At 36.2% G+C, this 19,854-nt stretch overlaps 1 protein-coding gene across 3 annotated transcripts in view; it reads right to left on the minus strand.

Moving 5' to 3' along the window:
* The window catches only part of PARN (poly(A)-specific ribonuclease), a 135,567-nt gene that overhangs the window by 79,211 nt on the left and 36,502 nt on the right, over nucleotides 1-19,854 (minus strand). For all 3 annotated transcript variants that reach the window (XM_015588618.2, XM_025046110.1, XM_025046111.1), the window contains 3 exons: nucleotides 11,734-11,789; nucleotides 10,484-10,570; nucleotides 7,242-7,316 (listed from right to left, as the gene is read on the minus strand). In XM_015588618.2, coding sequence (XP_015444104.1) covers nucleotides 7,242-7,316; nucleotides 10,484-10,570; nucleotides 11,734-11,789 — 218 coding nt within the window. The remainder of the gene's footprint in view (nucleotides 1-7,241; nucleotides 7,317-10,483; nucleotides 10,571-11,733; nucleotides 11,790-19,854) is intronic.

Below are 19,854 nucleotides of genomic sequence, written 5' to 3' on the forward strand. Positions count from 1 at the left end.
AACAAAAAACCTCTACAATTATTTGAGGGCTCAGAAACACGTAGATTTTGGAGGGAAGCCAAAACTTGGAAGAAAGCAAACTGGCAGAGTAAAATTGTGTGTGTGTGTGTGTGTGTGTGTGTGTGTGTGTGTGTGTTTTGGGGTAGGGGTGGGGGAGACAGAAACAGAGACAGAGACAGACACTTTGCCTTAAGGGCAAACTGTAGCTAAAGGGGCATAGGCCAACCAAAACTCTGATAGAAAACCCTATGTTTTCTAGTAGGAAGGACCAGAAGAAGCAGTCACTGGCAATAGAGAGTAAAGGATAAATCCTAGAAGAGAGCAAACCAGAGAATGGGACCTCCAAATCTGGTGTCCAGAATCAGCCATGTCTTTGACTGACCTTTAGCCATGCATGTGCAAACTGAAAGCAGTTGAGGTTAAGATCTGAGCCACTGCCTACCATAGCATCAAAGAGTTTGTAGTTTGAATCTACCTAAGTTAACTGCCAGCTAAAACTAAGACAAAAATAGAAACATTCTCCTAAGAAATATAAGGAATCCAGTCTCCATAAACAAACATTCACAATGTTCAGGAAACAATCCCAAATTACGCAACATAAGAACAGCCAGGAAAATGTGACCGGACCTCAAGAGAAGGGCAATCAGTAGGTACCAACACTCAGATAACACAGACACTGTAATTATTAGACAAAGACTTTAAACAACTATTCTGTGTTCAATGAGATATAGGATTAGGGCTCAAAATAAAAGTAAGAAATCTTAACAGAGAAACAAAAGATTTTAAAAAATTGAATAGAAACACAGGACTGAAAAATAAATATGTAAATTTTCTGGATGTGATTAATAGCAGAATAATGATGACTGAGGAAACAGTCAAGTGAGTTGCTAATCAACTGAAATTACCCAATCTGAAGAATAGGGAAAAAAAAGAAGGTAGAAAAAAGTGAATAGAGCATCAGGAACCACTGAAATAGTATTAAAAAGTCTCATATATAGTAATAGAATCCCAGAAAGAGAGGCAAGAGAATAGAGAACAGAAAAAATATTTGAACAATGTCTAAAAACTTCCCAAACCTGATGAGAGATAAATTTACAGATTCAAGAAACTTAGTCAACCCCAATAATTACAAAGAAATCCATGCCAAAATACATTAGAGTCAAACTGCTGAAAAACTAATGGTAAAGAAAAAATCCTGAAAATAGCTAAAGAAAAACAACTGATTAAACATATAGGGCAACAATGATTCAAATGACTGCAGACTTCTCATCAGAAACCATGGAAGCCACAAGACAGGACAACATCTTTAAAATGCTGAAAGAAAAACCCAAAATTTTATATCTGGCTAACATACCCTACGTGAATGAAGGCAATTAAATAAGGATGTGTTCAGATAATGAAAAACGAAGAGAATCAGTTGCTACCACACCAGCAGTATAAGAAATACTAAAGGAAGTTCTTCAAGCTGAAGTGAAATGACACCCAAAGGAAACCTGGATGTTCATGAATGAAGACGTTTGAAATGGTAAATATCTGGGTAAATAAAGAAGAATTCATCCTCTTAAATACAGAATTTAAATTTCTTAAAATACATATGATTGTTTAAAGCAAAATTATAACATCGCCTTGTGGGACTTATAATGAACGTAGATGTAACACATATGCCAACTACACATGAAAGACAATGGGGATTGGAGTAAACGGACCTATGTGGATATAACGTTTCTACATTCTATGTAAAATAGTACAATATGAACTCCAAGAAGACTGTGAAAAGTTATGATATACACTGAAATTTCTAAAGAAAAATAATGCAAAGAGGTAGCACTAAAAAGCCAACAGAAAAATTAAAATGGAATTCTTTTTAAAAATTCAAATAATCCAAAAGAAGTTTGGAAAAGGGAAAACAAAGGAACAAAAAACAAAGAGAAGAAACAAAAAATAAATTTTTAAATGATAGGCCTAATCATGTAAATAATTACATTAAATGTCAATGGACTAAACACTCCAATTAAAAGTTGAAGTTATCAGAATGGATAAAAAAGCAAGACCCAACTAAAAAAAAAAAAGCAGAACCAACTATATGCTGTCTATAAGAGACTTCATCTTACTTATACAGATAGGCTGACAATAAATAAAAGGAAAAAGACATACCAACCAAATAGAAAACACAAAAATAAAGATTAACTATATTAATATCAGATAAAGTAGACTTAAAAACAACAGTATTATAAAAGATAAAGAGAGACATTTCATAATAACAAAGGAGTCAATTTATCAGGAAGACAAAACAATCATAAATATGTATGCACTTAATAAAACAGCCTCAAAATACATGACATGAAATCTTAAAGGGGAAAATAGACACAATCATAGATTTTAATACCTCCTCTCAAAATTTGATAGAATTACTAAATAAAATATCAGTAAAGACAGTGAATACCTGAACAACAGTGATATTTATAGACCAAACCATATAGCAAACCATATGTGGAATATCTCTTTTCAAGTGCACATAGTATGTTCAGCAAGATAGACCTTATGCTATAAAGCAAGAATCAGTAAATTTTAAAGGACTGAAATCTCTAATCACAACAGAATTAAATCAGAAATTAGTAATTTATAAGAGATCTAGGAAAACTCTAAGTAGTTGTAAATTAAACAACACACTCTTCTAAATAATCCAGAGTCAAAGGAAAAATTAGATAATTTATTTAACTTAATGATAATGAAAAGACAACATGTAATTTGTTGAGGTGTACCTAAAGCAATGCTTAGAGGATATTTATAGCTTTAAACGCTTATATTAGAATTGAAAAAGTCAAATTCAGTGATTTTAAGAATCTTGGCTTATATACACACTGTTGGCTGGGCATGAGGCCTTGTGAGCCCACAGAGGAGACAAAAAGTTCCAGCCAAAAGTGAAAACTAAGGCAGACGTGGAAGCTGCCTCGGTGCTGAATGTATTTCCCAACCCAGCTGGTGAAGAGTGGAAGCCCTGCTGGATCCAGGTGTTTCGGCATCACACCTGACCAACCACTGGCCGACCACTAAGCTATACTAACCCAGGGGTAACTTCTAGGAAGCCAGACTTAAAAAAATTTTAGAAGAACTTTAAACAGTCAATCACATAAAGTTCTACCTCAAAAAGCTGAGGGGGGTGGGGAGCAAAGTAAACTCAAAGCAAGGAAAAGAAAGGAAAAAGGAAAAAAAAGGCAGAAACCAATGAAATAGACAATAGCAAACAACACAGAAAACAAGATAAGCCAAACGTTTTTTTAAAAAGATCAACAAAATCAGTAACCCCTAGCTAGAGTGATCAAGGAAAAAACAAGAACACAAATCACCAACATCACAAATGAAAAGCAGTTATTACCACAGATTCTGCAAACATTAAAAGGATAACAAAAAGCACAGGTGAAGTTTAGAGTTCCAAGCTGCCTTTTAGCAAATGCAGTGCTGAATAATCACCTAAAAAGAGTTGTATCTACAACTCATTTTAATATTTATCTGTTCAACACAATCAAACAAAAGCTGTGCTTTTAAAAGTCTGATTTAATATATGCAATCACCTTCCCCATGCCCCCATCTCAACAAATCATCCTGAACAAGCTCCTAAAGCAGCATTTCAGGAATTTATACAACTATCTGAATTTAGGCTGGCTTTACAAAATAATTGTTAGGTTCTAACTCTTCTAAAAGTATCTTTATCAATTCATAGTGTGCTCCAACCTAAATAAATGAAAAGGTTATTTGTCTCAAGCTGTTCCTATAAAAATTATAAGCAGAGAGAAATGTCTTATAATGTATTTAAGGACACTCAAGACAATGTCTAAATTTTGAGAGTATGACTAGAAAGTTCAACTACTTTCTAAATAATTTTGAGCTCTTCCCTCATTTAACAAAACTACATTAGAAATATAAATTCTTATATAAGAATGAGCTTATATAAGAATAAGAAAGGTGATTTCTTACTTGGCTACTCTGAGAAAAATCCTCAAATGATGAGGCTGGGTGATCTTTCCCCATGGGCATCAAGTCCCACATTGGCCACCTACTGTCTTATCTGAAGAGCCAGAGGGGAAGGAGGCTGACTCTATGGCTTCTATGGCTTATCGCTATCTGAAATCCCAAAGCCACCACGGGCTCTCACTTTCACAGCAGCAGCAAACAAAAAACAACAAGAATCAAAATACATGGATGGCACTTGGTAGAAGGGTTTTAGTAATTCGTATAATAAGGTTTCCTAGAAAAAGAGAACTCTCATATTCAAGATGTTGACAATGATTTTTTAAAAATCTTGATTAGAATTAGTATTATCAAAAGAAAAAGACAGGTGTCAGTTAAAAAGTAACTCCTTAAATCAAAAATAGTTTGAAACAGAGCCAAAGAAGCCATTACGAGCTGCTATATAAATAGGCATTTAATGATTTTTCCAATGTTACATTATTGATCTAATAGGTTCTCTGCTTCCACAGAAATGAATAAGTAATTTGTTTAAAACAACATTAATAGGATTTGAAGCACATTAGAGACCCTGGGTCTTTCTTATCTTTAGAATTATCACTATAAAGAACTTTACATTGTGTCTTTCAACGAAACAGCCGCATAATTTTAGAAATCACAGCAAAAGACCAGAGACCTTAGATATATCTATCACGTGCAAGAGGCATTTCTAAGTCATAATGCCCTGAATATCAGCTCAACAAATATTTAACATACACTTACTAATGTCAGACACCACTTCTCTAAGCACTGAAAACACAATGGTGAACAAGAGATATGGTCCCTGCTCTCAAAGAGTTTACAGTCTATTAGAGAAGACCACCAAACCAGGTGTGTCAGAAAGGATGCCAGGCTAGCACAGAAAATGGGGTCCAGACCCGTGCAAAGGGAGACAGAGAAGCAGATGTTCAAGCTGAGATGAAGAGGGAAGTAGGACACAGCCTGGAGGGAGGGCATGGTTGACTAAAAGATCACTTCTGCCAAAGAAAACTGTGGTCACAGGCACAGCACATGCAAATGGCCAGGTATTTATTTTGAGAGTTGCCTTCTGTGTAAGAAAAGAGATGACAGTGGAAAATTAGACTTTACTGGTAAGGCTGTATATATCAAAAGACAACAGTTAACCTACTTCTTAATCTAGGAGGAAGAAAGGTAAAAAGGTCACAATTTCATCTTGGCCTATTCCTCATATGCCCATTCAAACACACGTTTATTTTATTCAGGCCACAGTGTGTCAGGCACTAGAGAAGGATTCAATGGCAAATAAGATGGATTCCCTCAGGGAAGAAACACACAACCAAATTAGAGCTCTTCTGGCTGCCTGATTCTGAAATGCAGCGCCCTGATTTCAGGTATCATTGAATAAAATACTGAGCTTAAAAGCCACTGTTTGAAGAATCTTGCAATAATAAGTAAGGGAGCAATCATTATTGGACATCAAATATGACACTCCATACACATAAACAAAAAGTATGCTTGCATTTCCAAGTAAATACTGCTAACTAGTGTTTTACAGATGTCAAAGCACTTTTACACTCCCTCATTTTTACTGTTTACAGCAAGGGAGGTTAAGCAGGTATCTTAATAATCACCTGCCATTTGTCAGGCACCGCTTGTGGAGTGGCAAGCACTTTAGTGGGGACTTAATATCCATGACCTCACCTCAGAGTTACTATCATCATTTCCCTCTCTCAAAGGAGGAACCTGTGGCTTAGAGAGTTTACATACCTTGCCCAAAGACACACAACTGACAAGTGGCGGAGGCAAGGTTAGTCCCCAGGCCAGTCTGACTTCAATGCCTGTGTACCTCCATCCATCCACTGCGTGGCTTCAATGCCACCCAAGTCTGAACAGCGAAGGAACTGAAGTGTGACACTGAGCAGAGGAAGTGTGACTAGACTTTGGGTCAGGAATTCTCATTCGGTGTTCTTTCAGCCTCACTGAAGTATCAGTAGAGTCTTAACCTTAGAGTCCCTGCCCACCACTTGAACTTATCTTTAGTTTTCTAATAACTCAATCCCTTTGGATTCCATCTAAACTGTCTTTCTAAAGATTGTAGAAGAACAGATCACAGAAATAAGTGAAATTTAAAAACTTTAACAAGCAACATCATTCACAGTCTGCATCCGATGCTATTCCTGATGTCATATGCTCATGAAGTATATTTAACCTTGAAATCTACTATTAAATAACCATAATAAAAGTTCGAAGCTCTGTCAAGCTTTATGTACGCATTCTCATGTAATCCTCACATTAACCCTATGAAGTCCATACTACCATCCTCGATTTATGGAGATAAGCAGAAGCTTATCAAGGTTAAAGAACTTGCCCAAGGTCACACAACTATAGGGAGTATAGCAGTTATGATTCTAGAGCCTAAACTTTTCATCTCTACCATAGCCTATGTGCCTGTGATAGCCATATGATTTTAAAAAATACCAAAATCCTCTGATTTCAATGTGTATGTTTGTAGAAGTTTTCATATATAATTACTCATATAGTTACAGTATCAGAATTATATAGTTTTAGTATGTGGCACTTTGTTAAAGAAAAAGAAATTAATTAAACATATTGCTTAAAAATTTTACACTTTGTACATTGTTAAGTACCAGGGAATTTGAAATCTATTTGAATAAAACATGTAGCTTACCACTACACATTTTCTTCAGTTTTTTATTCAATAACTTTTCATCCTAAGAAAATAGAATGTTTTATGATGGTAAATATCAAAATTATTTAGGGTCCAACAAGAGATATGGTGCTCGATCTTTTTACAATCTTATTTTAAAAGCAAACGAAATATCTTTATTTGTTTGGGAAAAAGGTATTTGATACAAGTATAATGGAATGAATAAATCGCAAAAATTTCTAAACCATGGGAAAAGACAAACAGGTCAATACAGGTATCACTTTTTGATGTCCCCCATTCCTCTCAATTTGCTTTTTATAATTCTAAAAGTAAATCTGCAACTCATTTTAGAAAAAGTACAATGGGAGAAGAACAGAATGGAGCTAACTGAAAAAAGATAATATTATGTAGTATACCAATGAATTAATAAATTTGTCTTATTTTTTTCTCATCTACACATGACTTACTAATTATTTCCTTTATTTTGGAGACAACCTCAAAAGAAACCAGGCAGCAAGGCTTGTGAATCAGCTGACTGCACCTATGTGGTGGCAGAAAGCAGGCCCCCACTTTAATGAATACACAAAACAATGTCAAAAACGCTTACCAATTTGTACTTGATCAGGCTGGCTGAGAGAAACAAATGCTGATGTGTCATCAATCCAGGATATCTGAATGTTACCTGTAATATTGAATTAAAAGTAAAGTGAACATTTGACCATTTAGATAGCTATCAGATTTCATTTATATCTCTGATGTTTAAGTATACATGTTAATTAGAGTGAGAAGGGGTACTGGTTTAAAATTTGATTAATATCTCAGCACTACAAAAGGCAAAAATTTAAATCTACCACAGCAGTTATTTCAGTTAAAACTTTAAGAAAAAAGACAAATGGGGGAGGGGGACTTTAAAAATTTGTTTTAAAAGCAAAAGAAAGATCTTTCTGAATTCAATCCTGAGGCACTTCATCATTTAACCCAATCTCATGCCAGAGCTGGAGACTTTGTTCCTATCAAGATCACTAACAAAAATCAGAGGCCACTAAGTTCAAAAACACAGGTATTTCTTTTTAGAGACACAAAGTTTGAAAATTATCAATGGTATACATGAAATGAATCAAGGTAGCAAGAAATAAGGAAAAAAATCAGTGTTGATCTCAAGGCCAGGTAAAGAAAACAGGTAGCAAAATGAAGGACAAGAGAAAAAAGGCATCAGAGAGAGAAAACCAAGACAGACTAATAGAGAAAAGAAAAAAAGAGAGGGGCAGAAAGCCGTAGAGTAAAACAAAAAGATTTTCAGAGAGAGACAAATCCTCAATAAAGGCTAAATGCAAACAGTGGAAAACAGTGCTGAACAGAAAAAAAGGAGGAGGGCTCAGTGGGGTAGGAAGTTGGACAAAACTGGAGGGGAAAGCAGAGATCTAATTATGCTGCTACCGCTCTTTTTGAAAAATAACAGAAAACTGGAATTTTTAAAAATGGGTAAACTCACTGGAATTTAACAATGAAAAAATGTTTTAATTCCAACTACAATTTTCGAAGGCCAGAAAGCTCCTTTGTTTCACTGTCACAGGAGAAAAACTCACTTCCTGCTGCATATAGTGAGGTACCTTAATGACTTTCTCATAGAAAGTCACTTACTATTATTTTGTTACCTTTCTACCCTGTGTGTATGTTGTCTTTGAGATAAATAATAGCTACCATTTATTAAGTAGTTACTGTATGCCACATACTATTCTAAACGTCTTCCATGGGTTAGATCATTTAATCCTCATGAAATAGGTGGTATTATTATTATTTTCATTATTACCATTATTATCACCATCATCATCATCAGCTCCAATAGAAAACAAAAATAGAGGTTACTAGTCCAATATCGCACAGCTCATCTTTTTTAATTAAAACGAAACAAGAAAATCCTACTCAGAGCATTCTATTTAATTTAGCCAATTAAAGTTTGACTACACAGGGATAAGAACTTAACAATACAGATGAGAAACAAAATCAAAAGCTTTCAAAAGAAATGAGCTGTAAGATTCAATTGCATTTCTAGATCTGTGTCTAAGTTAAAAAGCAGAACTAGAATTTCAGAATTCAGACTATCTGCAAAGATTAGGATAACTTTCCAGAAATAGACATGCTTTCACTTACTTTTCCAAAATTTAAGTGTGTAAAGTTTTTTACTTACAAAAGTTAATATATGCTAATTTTAGAAAATACAGAAAGTATAAAGAAGAAGAAAAAATCCTATCTAAAACATTCAGTGATCAAAGAACAAGTGTTAGCAAGGATGTGGAGAAAACGGAACTCTCATACACTATTGGTGGGAATGCAAATTGGTACAGCCACTATGGAAAACAGTCTGGAGGGTTCTCAAAAAATTAAAAATGGATATGCCTTTTGACCCAGCAATTGCACTTATGAGTATTTATCCAAAGAAAACCAAAACAATAATACGTAAATATCTACACAGCCCTATGTTCACAGCAGCACAATTTACAATAGCTAAAATATAGAAGCAACCTAAATGCCCATCAACAGACAATTGGATAAAGAAGTTATGGTTCATATCTACAATGGAATATTAGCCACTAAAAAAATGAAATCCTACCATTTGCAATGACATGGATGGACCTAGAGGTTATTATGCTGAGTGAAATAAGTCAGAGAAAGATAAATACCGTATGATTTCACTTATATGCAGACTCTAAGAAACAAAAAGGAACAAACCAATCAAAAATAGACTCACAAATATAGAGGACAATCTGGTGATGGCCAGAAAAGGGGGGTTGGAGGGCTGGGAGAATGGGGTAAAGGGTTAAAGAAGTACAAATTAGTAGCTGATAGATGGTCACAGGGATGGGGAGCATGGCATAGGGAATGCAGTTAGCACTAATGTAATAGCTAGGTGGAGAGCCAGAGAGAGCAATCAGGAGGATCATTTTTATAAACTATATATGCCTAACCAATGTACTGTATACTTGAAACTAAAAATAAAATTAAAAATCTAGAAACAAACGAAAAAATTCAGTTGATAATAACATGATGCTTCATTTCAGTCTGATTTCTATATAAAGTTTTTAAAAAAATAACATTAGTTATACAGGAATCCTACTTTGTATCTGCTTTTTACCCTAAATGTTAAAATATAAACACTTTACCATCTTACAATAAATTCCTTCAAGTATTTTTTAAATGGCTACATACTGGTCTATTGAAGAAATACATAAATATTTACTAAACATTCTCACTATTAGACATTTAGGTTTTTGCTGCCTTCACTTTATCCAAAAATATCCAAAGAGAACAGCCTAAATACTTCATTTGTTAAAATCAATAAGCAATGCTGAAGACTTACAACAGAATGGTCTTTATAAACCCTAATCAGAAAACTGTTCAATTTAACCTAATTATCTAACTTGATAAAAAAGAATAGAAACTGCCCTACCTCACACATATCACATATCTCGGTCCTCTCATACATCTGTATTTTCTGTTTGGACTATTCAATGTTAAGCAGTATGCGACCAACTGCCCTTAATCTTAAAAATGATTTATCCTCAACCTAGACTTATTTACTGTGGTCAGCAGGAAGAGCAGTCACAGTAATTGTATCTTGCTTTGCAAGGATTAATAATAGCACTCTATTGTGGGGTGCTATTAAAAGTTCCTCAGATCATATTGGCACAAAGACAGCAGTATGCCAAACCCCCAAAATTCCATGAAATTAAAACCTTGTACATTAATATTATTTTATGCCCCAACTAAAGCCTTCTACATAACTCTGATCACCTACACCAAAAGAATAACAAAATCCTAAAAGTACAATTGTACTTGTGATTTACTCACCAAAGGCACTGAAAAGTTGGTAAAGGTCGCTGGTTTTCCATTCTTTGGGGAATGTCACATGGAGGACATGATCGCGCTTAGGTTGCACTACAGGACAAATTTTAGATGAAAGGTTGACAGACGGAAAGTGAACAACACACTAGGGGTTCTTTGAGGAAACTAAGCCCAAGCTAACTCAGGGAACCGTCCTGATTACCAGACAACTCCCAAAAGCATTCGTAGGAACGTAGGAACAGTAAGACTCTGCCATCTCAGCCCAGACATCAGGCTCTGACACTTTATAGAACCAACAACAATTTGAACCCTAGCATTTCTATGCAGAAACATCTCTGCTCATGAAGTTCCTGCAAAAATTAAAGAAATAAACACAGCTGCTCTGTTTGATAAGTTTCACCAAACATTTCACTTTCTCCTTTTAATTTAGTTGTCCACATGTTTATTTCACTATAAAAAAAAAAATGCACTGTCTAAATTGAATGGACTACTTTAAGTATATGCAGTCCTGAGTCATAATCTTGTGTTCCAGTCCCAGACCCACCACTTAACTGTTTAACTCTGAGCAAGAGACCTAACCACATTAGTCACTCATGGCTATAAACTGGGAATGACAACAGCTTGCAGAACTGTTGCGAGAATGACAGATTGAAATGTAAGTCTATAGAGAGGTGCAAGAGTTTGTCCTCAAATCAATATCACTGCAATGATTATTATCACCGAGTATAGTTCACCCATTTCTATATCCCTGTGGCATGTATTAAGGCAAATAAACCAAGGCCAGGAAAAGAAGAATGGGGCAAAGCAGATAAAGTAGTGAATAATCAGAAGAAGCAACCATCTCTCAAATAGACTGACCTTCCAAAGTTTTCAATTCGGAAAAAAAAAAAAAAAAAAAAAATCAACCTACCAAGCTTAAATAATTGGAAAACAGAGAACTTATTGTCACTGACACAGCTAACACATCTTAAAATATAGACATGTTTACGGGGAATTACGAATTTAGAGTTTTGAGTGAAAAGAAATAATGGAGTTTTTTTTTTCAATTCATGCATAAACTAGAAAATGAAGGAAAAAGATGAGTTAATAAAGGCCCAAGGGTACCATTAACTTAAGCATACTATTCATATCAACCAGAAAACCACTGCCTATTTTTAAGTGAATAAAGCTCTTTCTTCAATAATACTTTTCCTGTTATCCCTTCCAGACCACACACTTAAATGTGCAGATGCATGAGAAAATAAAATTTCACTTACAGTCTGGTCCTTCCAAGTTTAGATAGGGGATATCCATGACTCTCATAAGAAATAACCTAAAAAAGAAAAGAAAAACAGGTAATGAATGAATTTCTATTAAAAAACCAATAGGCATCTATTAAATTTTTAAAAACCTTCTTAATTAAATTCCTCTATTTTAAAAACTATTTGAAAAGCACTTAAGAGTCACTTCAGAGATTTTTCTCTAGGGTTAAAGATTTATCATAAATACAAAAAATAAACTGTAGTATCACTAACACCTACAACAGTTGCTGGCATTCAGTAGCTGCTCAATAAATATTAGCTAAATAAATGAAATTAGTAATCAGAGTCGAAAGAAAGTCCTCTGCAGAGCTGCCTTGTTAGTCCAGAGAAACTGAGACAACAAATACTACAGAGTGCTAAATATCTTACCAACTTATGAACAACTGGTTCCTAAAATTGTAAAGGTAACTCCTATGATTGGTATTTTGTGAGCTGAGAATAACAGTGTAAATGTCTTTTTTTTACTGAAATACAAAGTAATTGGATGAAAGCTAATCTTATTGGGTGAATTGCACAGTCTAAAATAAGTGACCTGTGCTTGCTTCGGCAGCACACATACTGAAATTGGAACGATAAAATAAGTGACCATCTCAGAAGCTCATGTCATTACTGTGATTTAAAACATTAAAAGTGCAAAGCAAAACAATCTCTAGTGAAAAAAACTACCACACTGACATAAATCATAGCAGTCGTTTTATATATAACCTCTAAAACAAATACAAAGGCACTTAAAATGGAGTACTTATAAATTACAGTGCTCTAGAATGCAATTCAATTTTCCCTTATTTGCAAGATTATGGACAAAACATCAGGAGTTCTTTTGTTTGTGAGATGATTTTAATGAGTTTTATTTAGATAAGGACATATTGTGTATTTCTGGTAGAGACTGCATTATACAGCAAATTAAAAAGGCAATCCAAGTGCCCAACAAGCAATTAGTTTGGCTTCACTGACCCACAATTAAGGCACATTGTTACCAGGCACTCAAAGCCAAGCAGGGCATGATTCAGTTTACAAATGGAGCCAGCAGCCTGAATAACACCGCTCTGCTAACACTAGAGAAAAAAGTCGTGGTGCTCTGTGGTTTGGGAGCTTGTGGCCTCGCCTGCAATTTAATAAACCAAATCCTATGGCTAAGAAACTAAACTTATTTTTAGTTCACTAATTCAGGCTCAAGGGTACTATTCTGGTTCTGGTAACTATTTTCCCCAATTTAATCAATACTACCTACAATGCCAGAAGACAATAAGATATCTGAGCACCTAGCACACAGAAGGTTCTCAACGGAAATAACTATTACTACTGGAGCCAACCAGAACCTGGAAAGTTATTCCTGGGTTAGAAGGCTTAGTATTTTTACGCCTCATGTAATTTTTAATTCTCCATTTAGTAAATTTAGAGATGGTCCCTGAATTCTAAAAACCAAATCAAAAATAGTTAAAAAGTTAGCAAAACATATCAAACACCATAAAAATTAAAATTTTTTACACTACTTTCAACAGAAGAATAAAAGTCGAATCAACAAGATATTCACTGCTACACTGACAAATACACCAATATTCAAAATCAACCTCAAGATTTTAATATCTAGGAATCGGTAAATTATAGTTCATCATTTCAACAGAACATTAAACAGTCGAAGTAACTTCAAAATAACTTATGAAAACTTCACAATGTGAAGAAATTGTGATACAATTTTAAGTTTTAAAAAAAGCACAAAAGTTTATACTATGATTACAGCTTTGGAAAATATTTGTCATTAAACCAAGAAAAAAAAATACCCCCCACTCCAAGAAAAAAAAGCCAATGGTTGTGGGAAAGTGAACTTTTTTTCAAAATTGCTTTTACTAGTATTTTTTAAATTTAAAAATAAAATAAAATAAAGGCTACCCAGAACTGAGAGGCCCAGGGGAAATAACTAGAGACTTTCTCAGAGAAAGCCCAGCTGAAAATGCCAACTGAATCAAACTTATGCATCCCAAGCACCATCTCACCTACTGTGGGGGAGAGGAATATAAAGTAAAATCACAAGTTCTGAGTCTACAATTGCTTTATTTCTTCTTAAAAGATCATTTTATTTCTGAAATTTTGGAACCTCAGTAACGAGTTTAGAAGACCTACTGTCCTATAAATACAAACGAGGCAATTTAAAAAAAAAAGAGACTTCCCCAATTTATCTCACCATGTAAATGTTTAAAAATTTTTTTGAAAGATACTTTGTCAAGCAACATATAGGCTATTTGTTCTCTAAAATTTCATCTGAATTTTAAATATCATCTCTGCTTAAAATGAGTAAAAACTGACTCAGCAAAAACACTCAAAAATTTTTTTTAAAATTTAGTTAATTCTAGACATTATCTGGGTTGCTTACTTGATACTTTAACTAAATAGAAACCCCTTTCACAAATGAATTATTAATAGCACTTCTCACTCTTCCCCTAGGCCTCCATCCTCATGTCTGGACTTCAGAGAGCGCTGAATAGCCCCAAACCCTGAAGACCACGAAAACCAACTCCATGTGTGACTTGGCACACTGCACCTCTGAAGAGAGCCCTGCAATTGGGAAACCGACTCTAAAACTGTAGCTGAGCGTCTGTGGAACTGAACCAAAGTAAACTCTCCAGTGGCCTTCCACCCCCTCATGCTGGGCTGCTTGCAAGCCGCTGCTCCGGCAACATCCCTGCCCTTTTGAAGTAAAATTAAAACATTTCACTGTATGCATGCCTCGTACACACTGGCTGTCAATAGGCTTCCACTGACCCCCTGGCATGATCTGATAAAATACTTCACATATGGATCACTAGACTGGACAGTTTTCATTTTAACATGTGAGGAAATGCACTGGGCAAACAGAAATGCTGATAAATACATGAAAAGATGTCCTTTCACTGTGAATTGCATTAAAGGACAATCTCTCCCAGAAGGCCTCTCACTAGCAGATATCAAAAAGGACACTCGGACCAACACTTGCGTTGGAAAGTTCTTCCTATTTTAGTGAAGATTCAAGGTAGCTGCAGTTGGGTAGAGACATTCAAGACTGTGCGAGAGTCTTGCCACATTCCTGCAAGCTTTCTGATGAAATGTTGTTTTAGTACTTTTTATCTCAAGGATTGACACTAACTCTGACAAAGACTAAAATTAAAATTCTCATTTGACACAATGGCCAAATTTACACTAGGATTCTATCCTAATAAACCGTATAACTCAAGTTCACATTCTAGATGCCATAAAACATTTTACCCTTTTGGCATTTGTCAGTTTTCCAATGTTATACAATCATAAGACTAGTGATGCTGCTTATCTCGGCTCTCAAACACATCCGGAAAAATTCAAGGATAAAGCACAGCATACTCCAAGCTCTGCTACTCAGCCTCTTAACAGGTATATGGCGCAGGCTGTGTACAACACCTTCACCTCCAAAGAGCTACCCACCTCCACTACTTGGATGCTGTGTGGCACTCACAAAAAGCCATCTGCTAACATTTTTTTCCGACCAGGGCAAGATGACACTGTGACCTAGACTGTTTAAGAAGGCTCGCTATTCACAGAAGAATATAATTTAAGATGTAAAATTTCTTAAAGAACCTAGAACCTTGAGCCCTTATCAAAATAAGTAAAACCAGAAACAATGGTTATCACCTGGGAATCTGATAGAAATGCAAATTCCTGGGCCCCACCTAATCCTACTGACTCAGAAACTCTGGGGACTGAGAATCCCAAGTTAAGAGGCAGAGAGAATGTTTAAGGTTGTGTTGTTAATTGCCACTGATGATGATTCATTAATCAGCTGGATAATGACTCAGGCCAATTTCTCCAAAAAAGTAGTAATCTTAATGATTTGTTTATATTATATGATTTTGGCTTAGAAAAACACAAAACTATTAAAACAAATACCAAGGACTACCTCAAAATTCAGAAAGCAGTAACATAAGAGCTTTTACCATTCCCTGAAACCAGAAGGTCAACTATGGCAAACAACAAGGTTCTCTGCGAGAGAGAAATTGGGGGAAATTATTGCTCTGGCAGCTATTTTTCACATTTTTAAGAAGAAAGTAAAAAAAGATTACTTCTCCTCTCTTGGCAACTCACTGGCAAAAGTCCAACCTCTTTCTGTGAAGTGGCCACAAATGAACACCTCCAGCATCACAAATTAAACTTTAGCTACGGATGCAGCACCGAAGACTGGCAAACACTTTCTACAAAGAATCAGACCCTCTAACCTTATCAAAATTCTTGGACCTTACCAACAAGATTCAGACACAGATTCTGGCAACCACAAAACACATGGGCTGCTTGAGGAAGCACACTAAGGAAGATCAAAGATCATCCTTTGAAGACACAACAGCTCGCCTTGGACTACAGCTTATATCTGAAACACTCCCTACTTGTTCAGTGGCTAAAATAAGATTGCAAAACAATACCAGTATTAATCCATTTTATGCAGCTGCGCTCAAGAAAACAAAAAGGACAAAAGTGATAATCAAAAATGCATGCATGCAAGAAGTCCTGAAAGTGATTCAGGAATATTTTGCACAAGAGGCTCAGAGCCCCAGGAACTGAAAAGATCATTAAAGTTCGTTAAAATTCTGCATTACCAAATCTATGTACAAAATCAATGATCCTATTCAAAAATGAAAGAAAATATTTAATTTTGTTCTAGCAGGAGCATGCTTTCCAATGCTGTGTGGCAGAAGTACCTGTCTCACTTGGCTTTTAACCTGAGCTACTTCCGAAGCCTCCATGTGAAATAGAGAGCTGGAGTCCTGGCGGGAGCACCCAGGGACAAGTCAGGGTTTTAGTTTTGAATCACGAGCCAAGCTCCTCGTGGAGAAAAGTGGAGCAAGAGCTCGGGATACAAGGGAAGCTCTCCGAAATGTCTTTTTGTAATGCTCTAGGGCTGACTAAATTACAGCTTCCTATGATGAGCGGAGCCTAGGTACAAGAAATGAGGCTGCTGTCTGAGAATGAGCTTTGGGTAGACGGAATTTTTAAGGCAATGGGAACAATAGGCAATGAAGAGAGCCATGTCGCCATGAATCAAAAGGACAAATTTCTCACTTTTGCAGCACAGGAAGAGCTGCTACCTGGGCGACCTGAGCACTGGGCTTTCAGGTCACATCTGCCCCCACACACCTGATCACCATCAGAAAAACTGGCAAACAAGAGCTTCTCAGGGTTGAGCGAGACACAGAGGTGTCTGACCACTGGAACTTCTCTTATGTAACGTCAGATTTGTACACATACACACAGGCCTAAATGATCTAGAAGGACTTCTAATGTTATGGCACATCTTAATAAAGGACAGTGTTTATGCTGGTCTCTTTCCTTAGCAAAAAAGGAGAAACCTCAAACCCCCAAACTCTTTTATTCTTCCTTCTAGAAACTCAGTATTTCATTCAATGAGTAAAAATTTGCATTTGTTCATCTATTTCTTCAAGACTACACTGCTCTTCCTGAAAAGTTAACATTAAAAAAAAAAAATTTTCAAGTAAAACTGTTCTCCTCTCCTAACACTAAAGACAGAATGCAGAAATGCTGAGTAAAATCTAATCTCTACACAATTGGAGCAGTGAATTAACTTGTAGCTCACCCCAAGTCCCACACCTTCCAAAGGAAAACTGGAACCTTTGACGACTGCCAGCTCCAGTGTACTTCAAATGGTCTTGGTATTTCCTTCAGGGCATAGCAGTAAAAGCACTTCACAAGAAGCTTGTATGCAAGGGCTCATCATTATACATATTTATGTGCTATAAAATACTAATTTTATCATCCATGGTAGGGAGCATGCAGACATCTCTCACAAAATAAACTTATTTATTTTGCTCACTAAAGCTCTTGTGTAAAATCAAAGGGCAACCACTGGCTAGAAGAGAGTTATTGTGGCATCAGTTATTTTAAATTCACTCAGAGGGGGGCATACAATTTTCTATCTAGTCACTTGATGTTTTGACAAATAGAGCATTACACGACATTTGTCCTGAAGCCAACTCATGTCCTTTCTTAAACAGAAATACACTAGAAACAAGGAGGGAGAAAAAAAGGAAAAAAGAGAAAACCACCAGCTCATTTGAATAGTTTCCATCAAATGAACCACATAAATTACATCAAATAAAACCGTTAAATTACGCACTTATACAAAGGCAACGTCTGCAGGACCCGCGAAACAATGGATCGTAATGGATCGTAAAACGCTGCAGGAAACTAGCCCCTCACAATCCAGTGGGCAAAGTCAACATCCTTTAGAATCACTGCTCAGGCTGAGAGAAACAGAAATCTTTCAAAGATACCAGCATTGTTGCTTAAGAAATGTGCAACTACCTGTAGAATTGTTTCTTTTAGGGACTGTGTGCTGTGGAGGAAGAAACCATCTTAGCGAAGGACAGACCTGGGTTATTGTCCCTGAGCCTGCCAATTCTGGGGTGCTTGGCAGATGGCCTCAGCTTTAAAACGGGGACATTATTATCTACTTCTGACTGTTGCTGTCAGAGACTACAGTCAGTATGGGTGATAAACTCTGAAAAGTTGAAGATGTTCAATGGAGAAGATAGTAGTAGCTAGTCTAAATGTCTTAGGGGGCACTGCTAACCCCTGGATCATATTAACTAAATGTTAAATAGTCTTGGAAATAACTATTGCCTACTTGCCCACAGCCAGGGCCAAAGCAAGATGAGGAATACCTAAGAATGCTGACTTTACTACTAACTGGCCTGTAGTGAGCTGAATGGTGGCCTCCAAAGAGATATGCCCACATTCTCAATCCTAGAACCTGTGCCTGTTGCTTTCTTAAGAAAAAGGGTCTTAGCAGATGTAACTAACAATTAAGTTAAGGGTCTTGAGATGAGGACATTATCTTGGACTATCCACTTGGCTAGGACATCACAGGTATTCTTCTAAGAAAAAGGTAGAGGGAGACAAGTCATGTAGACAGAAGAGGGGGCCACGTGACCGACCATGGAGGCAGAGGTTGGAGGGATGTGGCCACAAGCTAAGGAATGACCCCAGAGCCTCTGGAAGGAGCATATCTATACTTGATTTCAAACTTCCGGACTCCAGAACTGTGAAAATGTACGTTTCTGTTGTTGAGCCTCTGGAAGGAGCATATCTATATTTGATTTCAAACTTCCAGACTCCAGAACTGTGAAAATGTACGTTTCTGTTGTTTTAAATTATCAACCTTGTGGTGACTTGTATAGCAGTCACAGAAAACTAAGATAATACCCTATAATAGAGGAGGCAAGCTGTTTAAATATATATCCAAGGGTTGATTTTTTTTTTATAATAAACTAATTGTTTATCGTAATGATAAACAAGTTTTTAAGCCAGAGGGAACTGTATTATAAAGTAACCAGAGCAAATATAAGGCTAGAATAGCTCAGTTTGTGGACAGCCCCTGTATACCCACAGGGCTAGCATGCCAAGCAGAGGTTTGCGGGGTGGGTGTCCATCAAGGTTTCTTTAAAAAGTAACCTTTGATAAAGCCACAGAAGAAGCTTACCTGATAAATTTGGCAGTCAAGATCGCATATGGAAATCAGATAAGGTAATAACTTAAGGCAAGCACACCCTTCCAAGGCTGTGGAAACAAGCACGAGCTCCCAGTCTTAAGAAACCAGACAAAAGGCTTAAGAATATTTTAATGTGTCCTAGACTCACCTGTCTTTTGCCTTTATGAAAATCAGTATACTAAAGAACTGTCAGGGTGCTCAAACCAAGCCAATTCTTGGAGATTCTATCCTAGTAATTTGGAGAACCCAAAATGAAATGAACGTGACTCAGGGCAAAATAAAGGGTTTCAGTTAAGGCATGTGAGGATAAAATACATTTTGTGTACTATGGAAAAATACATCTGTAAACTAGGAAGAAATTGACTTCAACCCTTCTGGAATGTGGAAGGCAGCTCCAAGCATTTATAATGGTGCAATTCTACTTCTCATGGTACCTGACTCCAAAGTTTGCACAATCTGGAAGAGGGTGAAAATGGACTCTTGTTTTTATTAAAAAGCTTACTCCCTAGGCTTTTTATGATTAAAAAGCGATGTCTACAACAGCACCACAGTCCACTTCTAACCAGGTGAGG

The sequence above is a fragment of the Pteropus alecto genome, unplaced genomic scaffold (genome assembly GCF_000325575.1).
Source record: "Pteropus alecto unplaced genomic scaffold, ASM32557v1 scaffold34, whole genome shotgun sequence".
Classification (NCBI taxonomy): Eukaryota; Metazoa; Chordata; class Mammalia; order Chiroptera; family Pteropodidae; genus Pteropus; species Pteropus alecto.